We start from the raw sequence: 16538 nt of genomic DNA on the forward strand, positions 1-16538 counted from the left end.
AACTTATATAGAAGTAGTTGAATTTCCAGGAAATCTATCTAGAAGTAGATAAGGAAATAATCCAAAATGGGGACAACAGTTTATGTACAAGGATGTTCATTATAGAATTACAGAAGAAAAAACTTAGAAATAACCAAAAACATTCATTATTAGGAAAATGGTTAAATTTATGTAATGAAACACCATTAAAAATTATACTAACATAAAGATGTTTTTATGGCCTGAGGAAGACTACGTTAAGAAAGGAGAGCAGGCAAGACTGCACATGCAATACAAATGTTCTACACAGCCAGAGCTCAACTATATAAAAAATGCAAACCAAAAAAGACTAAGATGACCCTGGCTACAACACTAACAATAATTGCCTCTGAATGACAGAATTTTGTGTCACATTTTATCTTTATATACTTCTGTACATTCCAAAGCTTCTGCAACAAATAAATTGTACTTTTATATGGGGTGGAGCGAGTACATAAAAAGACATATGAAAACCTTTCTCCCTGCCACCATAATTGTTCAACTCTCCCAAACCCAGCCTCTCACTTTTCAAAACTTTCCCAAAGAAATTCCATTCTTACACCTAATAAATCAAGTAAACGGCCAAAAGAAAGCTCCCAGGGATACATACATCCCTCTCATGGACAGTCATAAGCTCACCTTTGGAATCAAGCTGCTTCTTGTCTCCAAAATGGGATTTTGCTTGCCTTTTTCGTGGAGGAGAGATGTCAGGGTCATACTCATATTTGCTGTTCTTTGGGAATGACAAATGGGAGGCTCCTGACTCCTTCCAATGTGGAGAAGTCTTGCTAGAGGCTCTTTCTGGGGCTTTACCACTTTTGGTTCTGGGCAGGGAATGAGTGACATTAGGAGCCAAATCAGGGGAGTCATGACGGGCCCTTCTGAGTTGCTGTGTGTCTGAAGAGCCAAGAGTCCTCCTAGATGTGTCAGGGGAGTTGTTATGGACCCTTCTGGGGGAAGAGATATCTGAGGAACCATGACGGGCTCGCCTAGGAGGAGAGGGATCTGGTGAATCATGACGGACTCTCCTAGGAGATGCACCTGAAGAATTATGCTGAGGCCTCCTTGGGGGAGAAGGATCTGGCGAATCATGGCGGGCCCTCCTTGGGGGTGAAGTGTCCGAGGAGTCATGACGGATCCTCCTGGGAGGAGATGTGTCTGAGTCATGACGAGCCCCTCTGAGGGGAGAAGGATCTGGGGTGTCATGACGGGCCCTCCTAGGAGATGGATCCGGGGTGTCATGACGGTCCCTCCTAGGAGATGGATCTGGGGTACCATGACGGACCCTCCTAGGAGATGAATCCGGGGTATCGTGACGAAAATGTCTGTTTGAGGGTAGGTCTTCATTGTGGCCTAAACACAAATAACAAAGAGTCAGATTCCCACAAATGCTCTGTCCCTCTGTCCACCCCCACACCCAGTTTCAAAAGATGCTCCAGCAGCACATACCTCAGAACTACTCAGAAAGCCCAAAAGGCCTGCACAGGTGTCTTGCTTAGGGGCAGCAAACCACCACTCATGAATATCTTAAGAATAACCCCTCCGCCTACCAAGTCATAAATTTGCAAAGCATTTTCAGCACATTTTTCATATTATACCCTTTAAGGTAAGCAGGGCAGGTACCCTTGTATTACAGCATGAAAACAGAGGCCACAGCCTGTTTTCAGCTGAGGAGCTGAGTGATTTCTTACCTAAGGTCACAGCTCCTAAAATGAAGACACAGGCTAGAATCCAAGTCTTCTAACTCCCAATCCAATGTTCTTTCTAAAACCTCATTTGTGCAGAGTTCCCAGCTAGTGGCTCCTACTGATATTTTGCCTAGATACTTTATAGTTTGTACTCACTCTTCTTTCAAAAGGTAAATTGACTAAAACAGTGAATATCAAAATAAAATGCTGTTAACTATTTAATCCATTTCACTGTGCTCTTTCTTAGAGAGGGGAAAAATCACCATAAAAAAGAAAGGAGCAAGTAATTACCAATCACCCACTGTGTGCCAATGTTTCATAGAGATTACCTGATTCAATTCTCACAACAAGCCTAGGACATAAATATTGTCACTTCATTTATAGATGAGGAAGTTGATACTCAGAAAGATTAACTTGCCAAAGTCATATTGCTAATAAGTTGTAGAGGAATATTTAAATCCAGCTCTATTTGACTCCAGAGTCCATGTGCAATCTTTAAAATATGTAAAGCTTTAAAGTTAAAATACATAGTTTGAGACCTTCCATATTCAAAGGCACCAGAGAATGAAATATCTATAGCAACTGGAACAGTTTCAAAATCCAGTTCTTCCTCTACCTCTATTTCTTGTCACTGAGCTCCATAGCCCAAATACAAATAAAAGCTGGGTAGGAACTGATGAATACTTGTTAAATGGATGAATTAAACCAAGTCAACTCCTTTACTTTGGGGAACAGCCCTATCTGATTGGAATCCACTCCACAGAGAAAAGTATGATGTCTGTGGGGGGCCTAACAGTAAATCTGAAGGAAGCAAGGGTCAGAGATTGGTAAGCGTACTTCCAATAACAAATTGGGATGGGGGAGTGAAAGCAAAGCAGAAGAAAAGGAGTGAGTGAGTGAGAGTGTGAGTGTGTGTGTATGTGACTGACCTTCTAAACATTCAGATACACAAGAAAAGGCACTGTGTGTGTGTGTGTGTGTGTATGTGTCTTCCTAGACAAACAGACATGGAGACCAAAAGATTCTCTTTGGAAAAGAATTCTGATTAGGCTACAAAAATCAAATACCCACTAGCAATTAAACAATTCTACAAATATTTATTAAAGGTAGCTCCTTGTGCTAGATAGGGGAATATCATGGCAAATAAGACTAGTCTATGCTCAAACAGATGTGACAAACAAATGCTTTTTATCCAATTCTCAAGGACTCAAATTTTTTTAGAGTTAAATTAAGATTATTAGTTTAGGAAGAGTCCAAAGTGGGCAAGTGGAGGGTAATGCACTATAAAACACCAATACTTAAGGAAAGAAGAGAGAAATTTACTAACACAAACAGAACAAAATACACTGGTCCTTGACCCCCCCAGAAATGAGCTGCTTCACTGTGGAAGAGGACAGTGGTAGCTAAAGTCCCCAAATTCTGTTCCTGTTTCTTGTAAACTCCTCCCAAAGTCTTGCCTATACACCAAGTGCTCTCCTATTCTAAGTCAAAGAGGAATGGGTGCTCAAAGGCCTCCAAATTAGTCACCGACCTCAGTAATCCTAATGCCAAAATATAAGGGAAAGAGGAATATCTGGTCTATAAGTTCCTATGTCTTACTACCTCTGAAGAAGTCCAACTTCCTTTTTCCTGCTTTATTTTTCAGGATCAATGACATGCTAAAATAAACTATGCATTCCTCTAAAGAAAAGTATAGAAAAGGAAAAAAGATCTCCCCTACTAATGGAAATTTAGATTTATCTATTGTTGGAACTCACCTCCCAGAAGCTTCCATTTGGCACTGGAACGAAAGGCCTCCATCTGCTTTACCTCTTCTGGCCGCTCATCCACAAACTCTGCCACCTGTGAGAGTAAAGATTTCCTATGCTTAGGAAATCCACAGGATCCAGCCAAGAAGCACTGTCTCAAGAACCTGAAGTTACAACCATTCCGATTCCTAACACAAGGGCGTACATATATCCAAAATGGTCATGAAGAAGTAAGTAGGGGTCTTCAGTTATGTTTGCTCCATAAACATCTGATTGTCACTGTATTGGTTTAATTGTAGATCCTTCTCTAATTAATCAATTTCCCTGCAAAGGTTAATTTTTTTCATTACAAACCTTTTTATTAACCTGCTAGGTACACAACAGCCACTTGTAAACTAACAACTAAATTCCTTTTACACTTTTACTTCTACATTAACAGTGGAAACATAGGTGGCTCCCCCCATCATGCCTAGCACTAATCAAGGACTTTGGGTTTCTATGAAACCTTTCTTGTTGTAGGTAGTCACAGTGATAGGTTTTCTTGAATACAACCAAAAAGAGCCACTGAGATGTACACAGAATCATTAATCTTTAAGAGCTAAAACTACATTTCATATCTTCTAAACTTCTGAACAAATCAGAATCTTCTCTATAGTATTCCTAATAAGTGGTCACTCGCCCAATCCCTTCCTGACAAGGAACTCATTATCTTATAACACAGTCCACTGCATTTTTCAAAAATGTTAGAAAGTTCTTAGTTTTACTAGTACCATATCTGCCTTCCTATAACTTCTTTGAATTCATTCTAGTTCTGACCTGTGATGTAAGTGATCCCCTTTCCACATGACAAACTTTCAAGATTGCTGGCATAATAAATCCTAGTTACAGAGTAGCAACTATGTGCAAGGTACTGTGTTTTGTGGTTTACTCATATAATCTAACTCGATTCTCACAATAACCCTGTAAAGAAAGGCTCCACACTACTGAATAGCAAACTGATTCGGAGAAGTTCAGTAACTTTCTCAATGTCACAAGCTAACAAATGGCAGAACTGGAATTTAAATCCAGGTCATAATAGCCCTCTACTTCTCCCAAAATCCTACCATCATTCTTCATATAACCCAGTTTTGAGATCTCTCACTGAGCGTTAAAAGCACAGGTTTTGGGCAAGATGAATTAAGATCTAAACCCCAGTTCTGCCACTTAGCATTTGTGTAACCTTTGGTAAATTATTCTAAGCCTCAATTTCCTCATTTGTAAAAGTGGGATTCAAAGGATTGCTATAAGGATTGAATGAGATAATTCACGTAAGCTTAGCCATGCTTGGTACATGATAAATGCTCAATAAATTACACCTATTAATTATTCCTGTGCTGCCACTGCTATCGTAATCATCATAATCATTTTACCATTATTACTGGTGGTGGTGGTGATCTTGCAGTTACAAAAATGAATTCAGTAATCAAGATCTGTTTTAACCAATGCAGAGAGCAGCGGCACTAAAGCCTCCTTTGTTTAGGTTTTTGGGCCATCATAAAAGCAAGACAATATTATAAAAGAAAATGGCCAGGTGCAGTGGCTCATTCCTGTAATCCTAGCACTTTGGGAGGCTGAGGCGGGTGGATTGCTTGAGCCCAGGAGTTCATGACCAGCCTGGGCAACACGGTGAAACCCTGTCTCTACCAAAAACACAAAAATTAGCTGGGCATGGTGGCAGGCGCCTGTAATCCCAGCTATTCGGGAGGCTGAGGCAGGAGGTTCACTTGAACCTGGGAGGCAGAGGCTGCAGTGAGCCAAGATTGAGCCACTGCACTCCAGCGTTGGTGACAATGTGAGAATATGTCTCAAAAAAAAAATAATAAAAACAATTATGAACTAAGTGAAAAGGCAAATGATAAAATACACCCACAACATAAGCCTAATGAACATATAAAAAATGATTCATTTCACTAGTGTTCAAAGAAACTGGGCCAGGCACGGTGGCTCACGTCTGTAATCCCAGCACTTTCGGAGGCCGAGGCAGGCAGATCATGAAGTTAGGAGATCAAGATCATCCTGGCTAACACAGTGAAACTTCATCTCTACTAAAAATACAAAAAATTAGCCAGGCATGGTGGCAGGTGCCTGTAGTCCCAGCTACTCAGGAGGCTGAGGCAGGAGAATGGCGTGAACCCGGGAGGCGGAGCTTGCAGTGATCCGAGATCGCGCCACTGCACTCCAGCCTGGGCAACAGAGTGAGACTCCACCAAAAAAAAAAAAAAAAAAAAAAGAAACTGGATACCATTACTCACTTGCTAAATCGGCATAGGTTTGCTATTGGTTTTGTTTTGTTAATAATCCTTCAATATTGGTGGGGCATGTGGCTAACGCCTGTAATCCCAACACTTTAGGAGGCCTAGGCAGGAGGATCACTTGAGCCCAGGAGGTCAAGACCAGACTGGGCAACACAGAGACCTCATCTCTACAAAAAATACACAAAATTAGCCAGGCATGGAGGTGCACACCTGTAGTACCAGCTACTTGCAGGACTAAGGTAGGAGGATTGCTTGCACATGGAAGGTAGAGGCTACAATGGGGCATGATCACACCACTGTATTTCAGCCTGGGCAACAGAGAAAGACCCTGTCTCAAAAATAATAATAATAATCATAATCATAATAGTGCTCTAATATTGACGACGTAGGCAAACTGGCATTCTCATCACCTCTAGTGGGAGTGTAAATTGGTAGCACCTTTTGGAAAGCGACATGGGAATATAACTAAAAAGAACCATACCCTTTGATCCACTCATTTCATTTTATGGGAATAAAGAAATAAACTGATTTCTACAAATGATTTATGTACAACGATGTATGATATTTTATAAGTGGAAACAATCCATGTATCCAGTAATAGAACAGATAAAATATATATATTAAACTACTACATAACCGTTAAAAATCATACACTCAAAGAATATTTTAAGGTCTTACCAGAGTATCCACAACACATTATTTAGCAGAAGAGTAGACTCCAAAACCCTATGTACAGTATGATCCCAATTATGTTCAAAAAAATAAAATACAAGCGTGTATAGTCTCTAAAGAGAAAAACCTGAAGAGATATGCATCCAAGTATTAGCAGTTACCTTTGGATGGTAACAATGCAAGTGTTTATTCTTTTAAAAACTTTAAACTTTTTTTAATTCCCAAATATTCTGTAATAAATATGCATTGCTTTTATAAAATTAAAAAATAACAACAAACATTGTTAATATTTATTTCTTCTGACCAAAACTAAATTGGCTCCCTAAGATCACTATTTCCCTTCTAATTACTAGCAAGCCCTCTTTTAAATAACCTATTTTAGAATTTTGCTGGGAATTGGCCAGGTGCAGTGGCTCACGCATGTAATCCCAGCCCTTCAGGAGGCCGAGGCGGGCGGATCACGAGGTCAGGAGATCAAGACCAACCTGGCTAACATGATGAAACCCTGTCTCTACTAAAAATACAAAAAAAAACAAAAAATTAGCTGGGTGTGTTGGTGGGCCCCTGTAGTCCCAGCTACTCAGGAGGCTGAGGCAGGAGAATGGTGTGAACCCAGGAGGCAGAGCTTGCAGTGAGCCGAGATCGCACCACTGCACTCAAGCTTGGGCAACACGGTGAGACTCCGTCTCAAAAAAAAAAGAATTTTGCTGGGAATTAGTATTAAATACTCACTGGACTCCATCTTTACCAACTTTAGTGGAATTCAGCCTATCTACAGCTCTCCTTTCCACTTTGTTTCTCAGAAATTCTCAGCAATGGTTTCATGAACCACTGGGAAGTCATTTGCCTATGATTTTGTCCACCTGGCTCTTACTTACCCTTCAAAACTCGGTATTTACATCTTTCAGGATATCTCCCAACAGAATACAAAGTATGCTACCTCCCCGGGCTCTAATGGTACTTGGTACGTATGTGAAACATCCCCAACATTTACCATACTGTTGAAATTTATCTGAAATTCAGTTTTTCCTTCTAGGGTATAAACTCTAAAATACAGCTATGTTCTATTAATCTACATATCTCCAGTACTTAGGCAAGAATATACAATTTGAAAGCTTAGTTAAATCACTGAAAAAAGGAGCAAATAAAAACTTCCCTATAAATGAACCTCAGCATTGTTTTTAAGGAAGATTCCAACAAAATGAACCACAGCTAAGTCTCATCATTACTCTAACACTGATGTCGAGAAGTCCTCTCTCTGTGATCCATCTCATTTCTAGGCTGATGGACCCTCCATAAAGAGACAAGTTGGTGTATAGGCATCAGCAAAGAAAACTATTTTAAACAGCTCTTTGGAAACTGTCACCTCTTTTCTGTTCTCAACTAACCCCCCTACAAATCTACCCTGAGCTGGAAAAATAAATGTGAGAAGCTTGGCCTGGCACAATGGCTCACGCCTGTAATCCCAGCACTTTGGGAGGCCAAGGCGGGTGGATCACCTGAGGTCATGAGTTCAAGACCAGCCTGGCCAACATGGTGAAACCCCGTTTCTACAAAAACTAAAAAAAAAAAAATTAGCCAGGCATGATGGCAGGTGCCTGTAATCCCAGCTACTCAGGAGGCTGAGGCAGGAAAATCACCTGAACCCGGGAGGCGGAGGTTGCAGTGAGCCAAGATCATGCCATTGCACTCCAGCTTGGGTGACAGAGTGAGACTCTGTCTCAAAAAAAAAAAAAAAAAAGAAATTGAGAAGCTTGCTTCATTTCAAAATCCTGACAGCCCCAAAGATACATACCACAGGCAAATCTCCATCATCTTCCTCTTCCTCCTTTTCTAGTTTGGTTGTGGAGATAGCTGTCCAGCTCACATCATCATCCACAATCCGCATTCTAAATGAGAATAAGAAGATCAAAAAGAGTCATTGTAGGATACCAGCATAAAAACACTTATCTATTGGTTTTAAAATAAAGTTCAAAATCCTACAGGATCCTGCATGGTCCAGTCTTTGTCTACAAGGTCAACTTCATCTCCTACTGCTACTTCCTTGGTTGAACACCTCCCTGGTCACCCTTTGGTGCTTAGAAAGGAGCCAAGTTCCTATCACATCAGTTTTCACATATGCAGTTCCTTCCCTCTGCCTGATCTACTCTTTTCAATCTTTTTCTTTTTTTTTTTTGAGACGGAGTCTCGCTCTGTTGCCCAGGCTGGAGTGCAGTGGCACGATCTCGGCTCACTGCAAGCTCTGCCTCCCAGGTTCACACCATTCTCCTGCCTCAGCCTCCTGAGTAGCTGGGACTACAGGCGACCACTACCACGCCTGGCTAATTTTTTGTATTTTTAGTGGAGACGGGGTTTCACCGTGTTAGCCAGGATGGTCTCAATCTCCTGACCTTGTGATCCGCCCGCCTTGGCCTCCCAAAGTGCTGGGATTATAGGCGTGAGCCACCGTGCCCGGCCCTAGTCTTTTTCTTTTTTGAGACAGGGTCTCAAACTGTTGCCCAGGCTGGAGTGCAGGGACACCATCATGGCTCCCTGCAGCCTTGACTTCCCGGGGTTAAGTTATTCTCCCTACTCAGTCTCCCAAGTAGTTGGGACTACAGGCATGTGCCACTGTGCCTGACTACTTTTTTGTATTTTTTGTAGAAACAGGGTTTCACCATGTTGCCCAGACTGGTCTCAAACTCCTAGATGCAAGCAATCCACCCGCCTTGGCCTCCCAAAGTGCTAGGAAACTCTTTCTCATTCCAGGAAACTCTTCCTCATTCTTCAGGTCCTAACACAAATTTAACTTCCTTTGGCAAACTTTTCTTGACTGCTTCACCCAATTCCCTCACCATCCCACACTCACTCAAGACTAAGAACCCTTGTTAAAAACTCTTGGAATACTTTCATTGCATTTATCATAAAGAAAATATATCGATTAGTTGTGTAATTAGTTGCTTAAAGCCTGTATTCCCATTAATCTATAAGCTCCACAAGAACAGGGACTATGTTTTTTTTGTTCACAGAGGCATCCTCAACACCCTACAGTAACTGGAATACGAAATATTCAATAAATGTTTGTTACATGGATAAACTATATAGCTGAGCCCAAATAATAACAATGACTGCCATGATGTGAAGTTATTCAAAAAGCCAAGGTCACTTAATGCAATCCCTCTAATCACAACCACCACTTAATAAAACCATTATTATTCAGTATTATTCTCATTTTAAAGATAAGGAAACTGCAGCTCAGTGAGATGAAACACCTTGCCCAAGGGTACACAGCCTATAAAGTGGCACAGCTAGGATTCGAACTCTGACCAGTGCTGCTCCAACACTCAAGCTACTTTCATCACATGGCACTGCCTCCAAAGGATCCACACAAGTCAGCGAGGCAGAAAGACGAAGACAATAATAAGGCAAGCACCAAACCAGAAAAGAACTTGGACTAGTTCTTTAAAACAATGTGACTTCACTGGGTATCTCAGTGCCTTAGGGTTACTGTAACAAAGTACCACAAATTGCGTGGCATAAAACAACAGAAACTCTCTCACAGTTCTGGAAGCTAGCAATCTGAAATCCAGGTGTCTGCAAGGCCATCCTCCCTGGAAAGTCTCTAGCAGAGAATCTTTCCTTGCCTCTCCCAGCTTCTGGTAGCCCCAGGCATACCTTGGCTTTTGGCAACATAAATCCAATCCAGTCTCAGCCTTCATCTAGACATGGTCGTGTTTCCTTTGTTGCTGTGTCTGTATCCATACTTCCCTCTTTTTAAAAGGCAAACAGTCATCTTGGATTTGGCACCCACCTTAATCAAGTATGACCTCATCTTAACTGATTACATCTCCAAAGACCCTATTTCTAAATGTCACACTCTGTGCTTCTGGGTGGAAAACGATTTGGTAGGGCCCACTACACTGGGCCACAAAGTTGTCCCATATGAAAATAATACCCACTTCATGGTAGTTTGGTGAGGCTTAAATAAACTTATATATGTTTAAGTTTCTTATAATGGTGCCTGGCAAGAAAAGTATAACTATATAAATGTTAGCTTCTCTCGTTAGGACTATTACTAAGAGTAACAGAAGGTGATCAAAGGTCTCTGATTCAGAACCAAGTCCTTGGGATCTGGGAATCCCCACGGGCAGGTACCGGGCCCTAAAGATCCAAGCACAGAGGCTTTGAATCCGCTCCATTATTCTCGAGGCACAATATTCATTCTCTATGGGAGAGGACGGAAGTCTACCAAGGCGGGAAAAGAGTAATCAAAGTTACACCCCGGCTTTAACGCACTGACGCTACTGCTCAGAGGCTCGAGATGTAAGCGGGGCGGCAGAGGCAAGGCGGGGGACCTCAAGCGATGTGAGTGGGGCCCTGAGCATGAGCAGGGGTAGGCAGAGAAGCCAGGAGACCCGCCAAGAGGGAAGGAACCGCCGGGCGGCCGAGGGCGGAGTTGGGAAGGGGTGGCTAGTCGTCGCAGGCCCCGCCCCGGCCGGTACCAACTCACCCCTTGCCGCCGGCCCCGCCAGGCTTCGGCCGCTTTTTGCGACGCTTGCGACCGGACTCAGATCCCCGGTCGACGCCGGCATCTGCCCCGGACAAGTAACGCTTCAGATACTCGGCCTTGGAAAGCGGCGGAGCTGCCGCCATGGCAGCGGCGAGGGCAGAGAGACGGGTCGGCGCTGGGGACAAAATGCCTCAACGCGTAAGGGACGCCAGCCACGAGACGGGGCGGGGCCACGGCCGGAAGTGGCGGAGAGTGCTAAGAACCGCGCGGCTGGCAGGTGCGGCCACCGGGGACGCGCTCGCAGGCTAGCCAGGGACGTGCACACCTTCGGGGCACTCCACAGCCCTGGGACGACGCCACCAGGTTTCTTCTCTTCATTCACCCAGCCACCCACCCATCCACCCAACCGCAGCAAGCGCTGTTCTGTGAGGCCACAACCTGACCCAAAGGACCCCGCCCCCAGCGGCCGCCTAAACTCCAGAGCACAAGCAAGAAAGTGGAGGGCCACGGGCTGCAGCGTAGCCGAGTTTGAATACTGGTTCCATAGCTGGCTAGCTGTACGACCTCGGGCAAGTTATCACAAAACAGGGAGAATCCCGGCACCTAACTCGGAACGGTCACAGGCTGAGATGATATCACTGTGTGAAGTGCGCAGAGCGGTGTTGGGCACATGGTCATCGGAACTATGTTCGTTATTTTTATAAGTATCTTTAAGTGGCGGGAATCTGCTCCACTAGGCTTCCAGGTACCTACCGTCCAAGAAAGGAAGCCAGGAAGTGCAAACCAACATAATTAATATGAAAAACATAGTTTCTAAGACCTGTGTAACTCTTCTAGTGTTCTATTACAAGTAGCCCCCAGTTATCTCTTGAAGGAAACTGTAAAACAATCTTACCAATGAGAAGGACGGACCTGGATCATTTTTAGCATAGTAAAAGAGAGAAACCAGAGAGAATGAATTCTAACACTCAAGTTTTGGGGGGAAAGAAAAGACTTTATTCTTTGCAGGGGGTTTAGAGCTTTACCTGAATTATCTCATTTAACCCTCACAATTCTCAAATCGTTTCATGTCGTATTTTACAGATAAGAACTGAAGCGTGGCAAGATTAAGGAAGTTGCTCAACTTCACATAGCCAGAACATGACTCTAGGGAGTAGAGGCTAGCGAAGTGGGGTGCAAGAGGTCATCCAAATTTCTTGAAATACCAGATCTTTTTACCTCATCATATATGTTAGATTGTCAGTTTTATCGTTTTCTTCCCAGCTTTATTATTTGACAAAAAATTATATATATTCAAGGTGTACAATGTGATGACTGGATATAATTATACATTGTGTAATGATTACCAAAATCAAATTAATTAAAACATCCTTCACTAATTTATGTAGTAGTTCGGTGGGGGGCACTTAATTTGTCTTAGCAAACTTCAAGTAAACAATACAGAATTATTAGCTATAATCAACATGTTGTACATTAGATCCCCAGAACTTGTCTTAAAACTGAAAATTTGTACCATTTGAGAGAGAAGTTTTAGTGTTACTGAAATCACAGACTTCTGACAGAATTTGCAGGATGCTATACACAACTACACAAAAGTGCAGACAATAGTTTCTTGGACCAGGAGTCAAAAAGGTCACTTTTTAAATGTATTAGTCAAGCAGACAGGGCTATACTTTATAAATAAATACACATTATCTGGGGATAAGTGTTTAAAAAATTCTTTACTCATATAATACAAAACAGGCTTGGGGATCAGTCTTGAAGCATGAATTTTTACCCAGTAGGCCTTGTTGAGGGGGTTGCAGCACAGGCCCAGAAAGGAAAGCAGGCTGGGGCTCTGAGGGCTTGTGAGATGAGGACACTGGGCTGAGAAGATAGGGCTTCACTAGGCGGAGGGCCCCAGGGGTACCCCATACACAACCCTGCCTTGGCTTCTCGTCGAATTTGGTGCATCTCACACTACACAGCCCTGCCCCACCCTGGTGTCAGCAGGCATTCAGAAAGCCTCACACTTCTGCTCCAGTGAACACTGCCAGGATAGCCCTCTCAACTTCCACCCACCCATCTTCTGCCCATTTGTTTTCTTTGTCTTCAATTCCACTGCTACCCATCCTACCCCAGTCCCTTAGCCTGACAAGGCCCAAGTGTCTCCACCCTATGCTGCAGGGCAGTTAAGCAGGATCAGATGCCGTGCCAATGGCCTGCTCTGAGCTTTGGCCTCTCTCTGCAGTTGTATCTAATAGAACAAACACAGTAATTGTGGAGTTGAGCTTAAAATATTCAGACCTCAGGTTTCAGAGTCTGACTGGCCTGGGTTTGACACCTGCCTCTTAGAAGCTCTACTTCTGGCCAGGCACGGTGGCTCACGCCTGTAATCCCTGCACTTTGGGAGGCCGAGGCAGGTGGATCACGAGGTTTGGGGTTCGAGACCAGCCTGACCAACATGGTGAAACCCCATCTCTACTAAAAATACAAAAATTAGCTGGGTGCAGTGGTGGGCGTCTGTAATCCCAGCTACTCAGGAGGCTGAGGTAGGAGAATTGCTTGAACCCAGGAGGCGGAGGCTGCAGTGAGCCAAGATCGCGCCACTGCACTCCATCCTGGGTGACAGAGCAAGACTGTCTCCAAAAAAAAAAAAAAAAAAATTAGCCAGGTATGGTGGCGTGCACCTGTAGTCCCAGCTACTCAGAAGGCTGAGGCAAGAGAATCGCTTGAACCTGGGAGGCAGAGGTTGTGGTGAGCCAAGATCGCGACACTGCACTCCAGTCTGGGCAACAGAGTGAGACTCCGTCTCAAAAAAAAAAAAAAAAAGCTCTGCTTCCTTCTGGAAGTAACCTCTCTGAGGCTGTTTTGTCACCTGTAAAATGGGGATAATTTTGTTTATCCTAATTATCCCCATTTTACAGACTAGGAAAACAAGCATTGGAAGTGCCAATACTAAACTGAGGCGAACACACAAAATAAGCAGCTTTTTCTCTTCACAGTTGGAAACACTGCCATTTGCCTTAAAAAGAAGTGTGTAAAAAACATTTTTTAATAGGAATAAAGCCAAGGAGTCTTAACCCCCACTGCCCTAAATGTAAGCAGAGGCACCATTTTCTGCAGTGTGCATCAGGCACATACCACAGGTGTACAAAGAAGGAAATATACTGATGTTAGAATGAAAGTGTTGCCATCATTAAAGTTTTCAGTTGGCCAAGTCAACTGCCCTTCATACTTGCTCCCAACACTCACCTCCCCTCCTCCACTCATCACGACACAGATGTACATTCAGTACCTACCTGTATGTTCGTCCACACGTCTAATGACCGAACATGGCTGCATTTCACATACTTGACCCATGAAAGCAGGAGGTGTGCCCTCATGCATGAACCACTTTCCTTTTTTAACACAATCACAAACCTTTTCCACTTAAATGTTACTCATGGCTGTGAAACTGAATCCACATGTTCCTGGCACTTTGACTCACCTACCCTGGCCTTAAAGCGAGACCCTTTCCCTATCTTTTTACCTATAGACGTTATCCCTAGTGTCCTAATAGGGTTTAATCTAGGATGGAGGATTTTAACAGATTTTATTAACCATGTGTCATATGCTAGGGGCTGTGGAGCAAGACTCAGTTAACTATATGTAAGCTCCCATCCTGACACACTTTATGAAATGAGAAAGGAGCTGAGAGATACTTCAAGAGAAGGGTATGAAACTGAAGAATGCCTTGTCATCAAAGGGCAGGAAGTACCTTAGCTGGGTTATCCCAGTCTGGCACCTAGTCCTCAGTCTTCAAGTTCAGAAACTCAGGTCTTCATTTCCTAGGAACTGGGTGGATTCTGGGAGATTGCCTCACACCAACCAAACTCACAAGAGATTCAGTAATAAGCCAGAGTGCCATTTTTTTCCTTCACAATGGAAAATGAACCTGATACTGCAGTTTATCTTAACAGAGCACAGCTACACTATGGGGAAGTCTACTTAAGAGACCAAATGATAGATCGGAGGGTTGTCTGGTAAACTTAGATTCCCAAGTCAGCTGGAAACATATCTAGAGATAATCTCTTAGGGTAGAATAGTTGCCTGTGAGAAGTTTGCCCAAAGTACTGAAGCTTTATAGTTTGAATGAGTCATTTGCTAACCTGAGTCTCCAAACACCTTACTCTCGCCCTCACTTACAGAAATTAGAGATACAGGTATGGAAGTTAGTCCCACATGATAGTAAGATGCCAAAGAATCTGGTATGGAGAGATGTCTGAAAGCAGAACTCTCAGAAACAAATTTAATAAGAGGGGAGGAGGCAAAATGTCCAAATAAGAAAGATTCAAAGTGAAGGGAAAACCAAGGGTATAGTATCTCGAGAGCCAAAAGAAGGGTTAAGAAGAGATGGTCCACTATCAAATGTGACAGAAATAGATAACACTTTCCAAGTGGAAAATCACTTGTGACCTTTGAGAGTAGTTTAACAGAGCAATGAGAGTAGATGTCTGATTGCTAAATCATCTCTAACTCATTCTTCAGAGTTAAGTTTGCAACACAGGCTGGACGCGGTAGCTCACGCCTGTAATCCTAGCACTTTGGGAGGCCAAGGCGGGTGGATTGCCTGAGCTCAGGAGTTCGAGATCAGCCTGGGCAACACAGTGAAACCCCGTCTCTACTAAAATACAGAAGAAATTAGCTGGGTGTGGCGGCGTGCACCTGTAGTCCCCGCTACTGGGGAGGCTGAGGCAGAATTGCTTAAACCCGGGAGGCAAAGGTTGCAATAAGCCAAGATCACACCACTGCACTCCAGCCTGGGCAACAGCGCGAGACTCTTGTCTCTACAAAAAAAAAAAAAAAAAGTTTGCAACACAAAGCAATAAGGTTTGTGATAACATCTTAATCAATGAACTGGTCTTTATTGAACAAATACCCTGCAGTCTGCACCACAGGAGTCACCTTTTGTTTATGAGAGGCAGGAGACTACGGTGCAAAGAACACTGGCTGGGAAGTCCAGGGCCCAAGCAGCAGAGTGTTCACTGGTCCTTAACTTTCAGAAGAACTGCAGATAGCCTCCTGTCTCTCTGGATGAATGTGTTTCAACATTTCTAACTGAGAGTAGGGCTAACTGATCAGGTACCCCCACTGGCTCTAACCTCACAGCTCTAGCATTTGCAGTTCCCTCTGCCAGGAAATCTCTTCCCCCAGATACCCACACAGCTCACTCCCTGACCACCTCCTCAGCTTTGCCCAAATGTCGTATTATCACCTTCTTGTTCAGAAGATCTTCCCTACTCCCCGTTTCCTTGCACAACCCAGCCCCCTTCCCTGCTTTACATTCCTCCATGACACTAATCACCATCTGATGTACTGTTTTCCTCATCTGTTTATTGTCATTTTTCCCCACTAGACTTCAAGTTCCATGAAAGAGATTTATTTTGTCCTCTGTTCTGTGGTGTGCTTGGCATAAAGTAGATAAGCAAGCATCTGCTGAAGGAATGAATTAAATGCCAGCTGCAATCCCCAAATTACAGTAGATACACGGGAAAATTTTCTTTAGGAGGCTGAATTCTAACAGCATATCAAACAAGGATAGGGTCAATACAGAGGCCAGTGCTGTTTGAAAGTCATCATTTCAATGGTAACTCCTTCACTTGTGCTG

At 43.3% G+C, this 16538-nt stretch overlaps 1 protein-coding gene across 2 annotated transcripts in view; it reads right to left on the minus strand.

The window, feature by feature from the left end:
- Positions 1-16260, minus strand: part of BUD13 (BUD13 homolog) — a 29992-nt gene extending 13732 nt beyond the window's left edge. For both annotated transcript variants that reach the window (XM_003820090.6, XM_055094869.2), the window contains exons 1-4: positions 10910-16260; positions 8216-8309; positions 3464-3548; positions 658-1371 (exon numbers count right to left, since the gene is read on the minus strand). In XM_003820090.6, coding sequence (XP_003820138.1) covers positions 658-1371; positions 3464-3548; positions 8216-8309; positions 10910-11052 — 1036 coding nt within the window. In that variant the 5' untranslated portion in view covers positions 11053-16260. The remainder of the gene's footprint in view (positions 1-657; positions 1372-3463; positions 3549-8215; positions 8310-10909) is intronic.
- Positions 16261-16538: the final 278 nt, after the last annotated feature.

The sequence above is a fragment of the Pan paniscus genome, chromosome 9, assembly GCF_029289425.2.
Source record: "Pan paniscus chromosome 9, NHGRI_mPanPan1-v2.0_pri, whole genome shotgun sequence".
Lineage (NCBI taxonomy): Eukaryota > Metazoa > Chordata > Mammalia > Primates > Hominidae > Pan > Pan paniscus.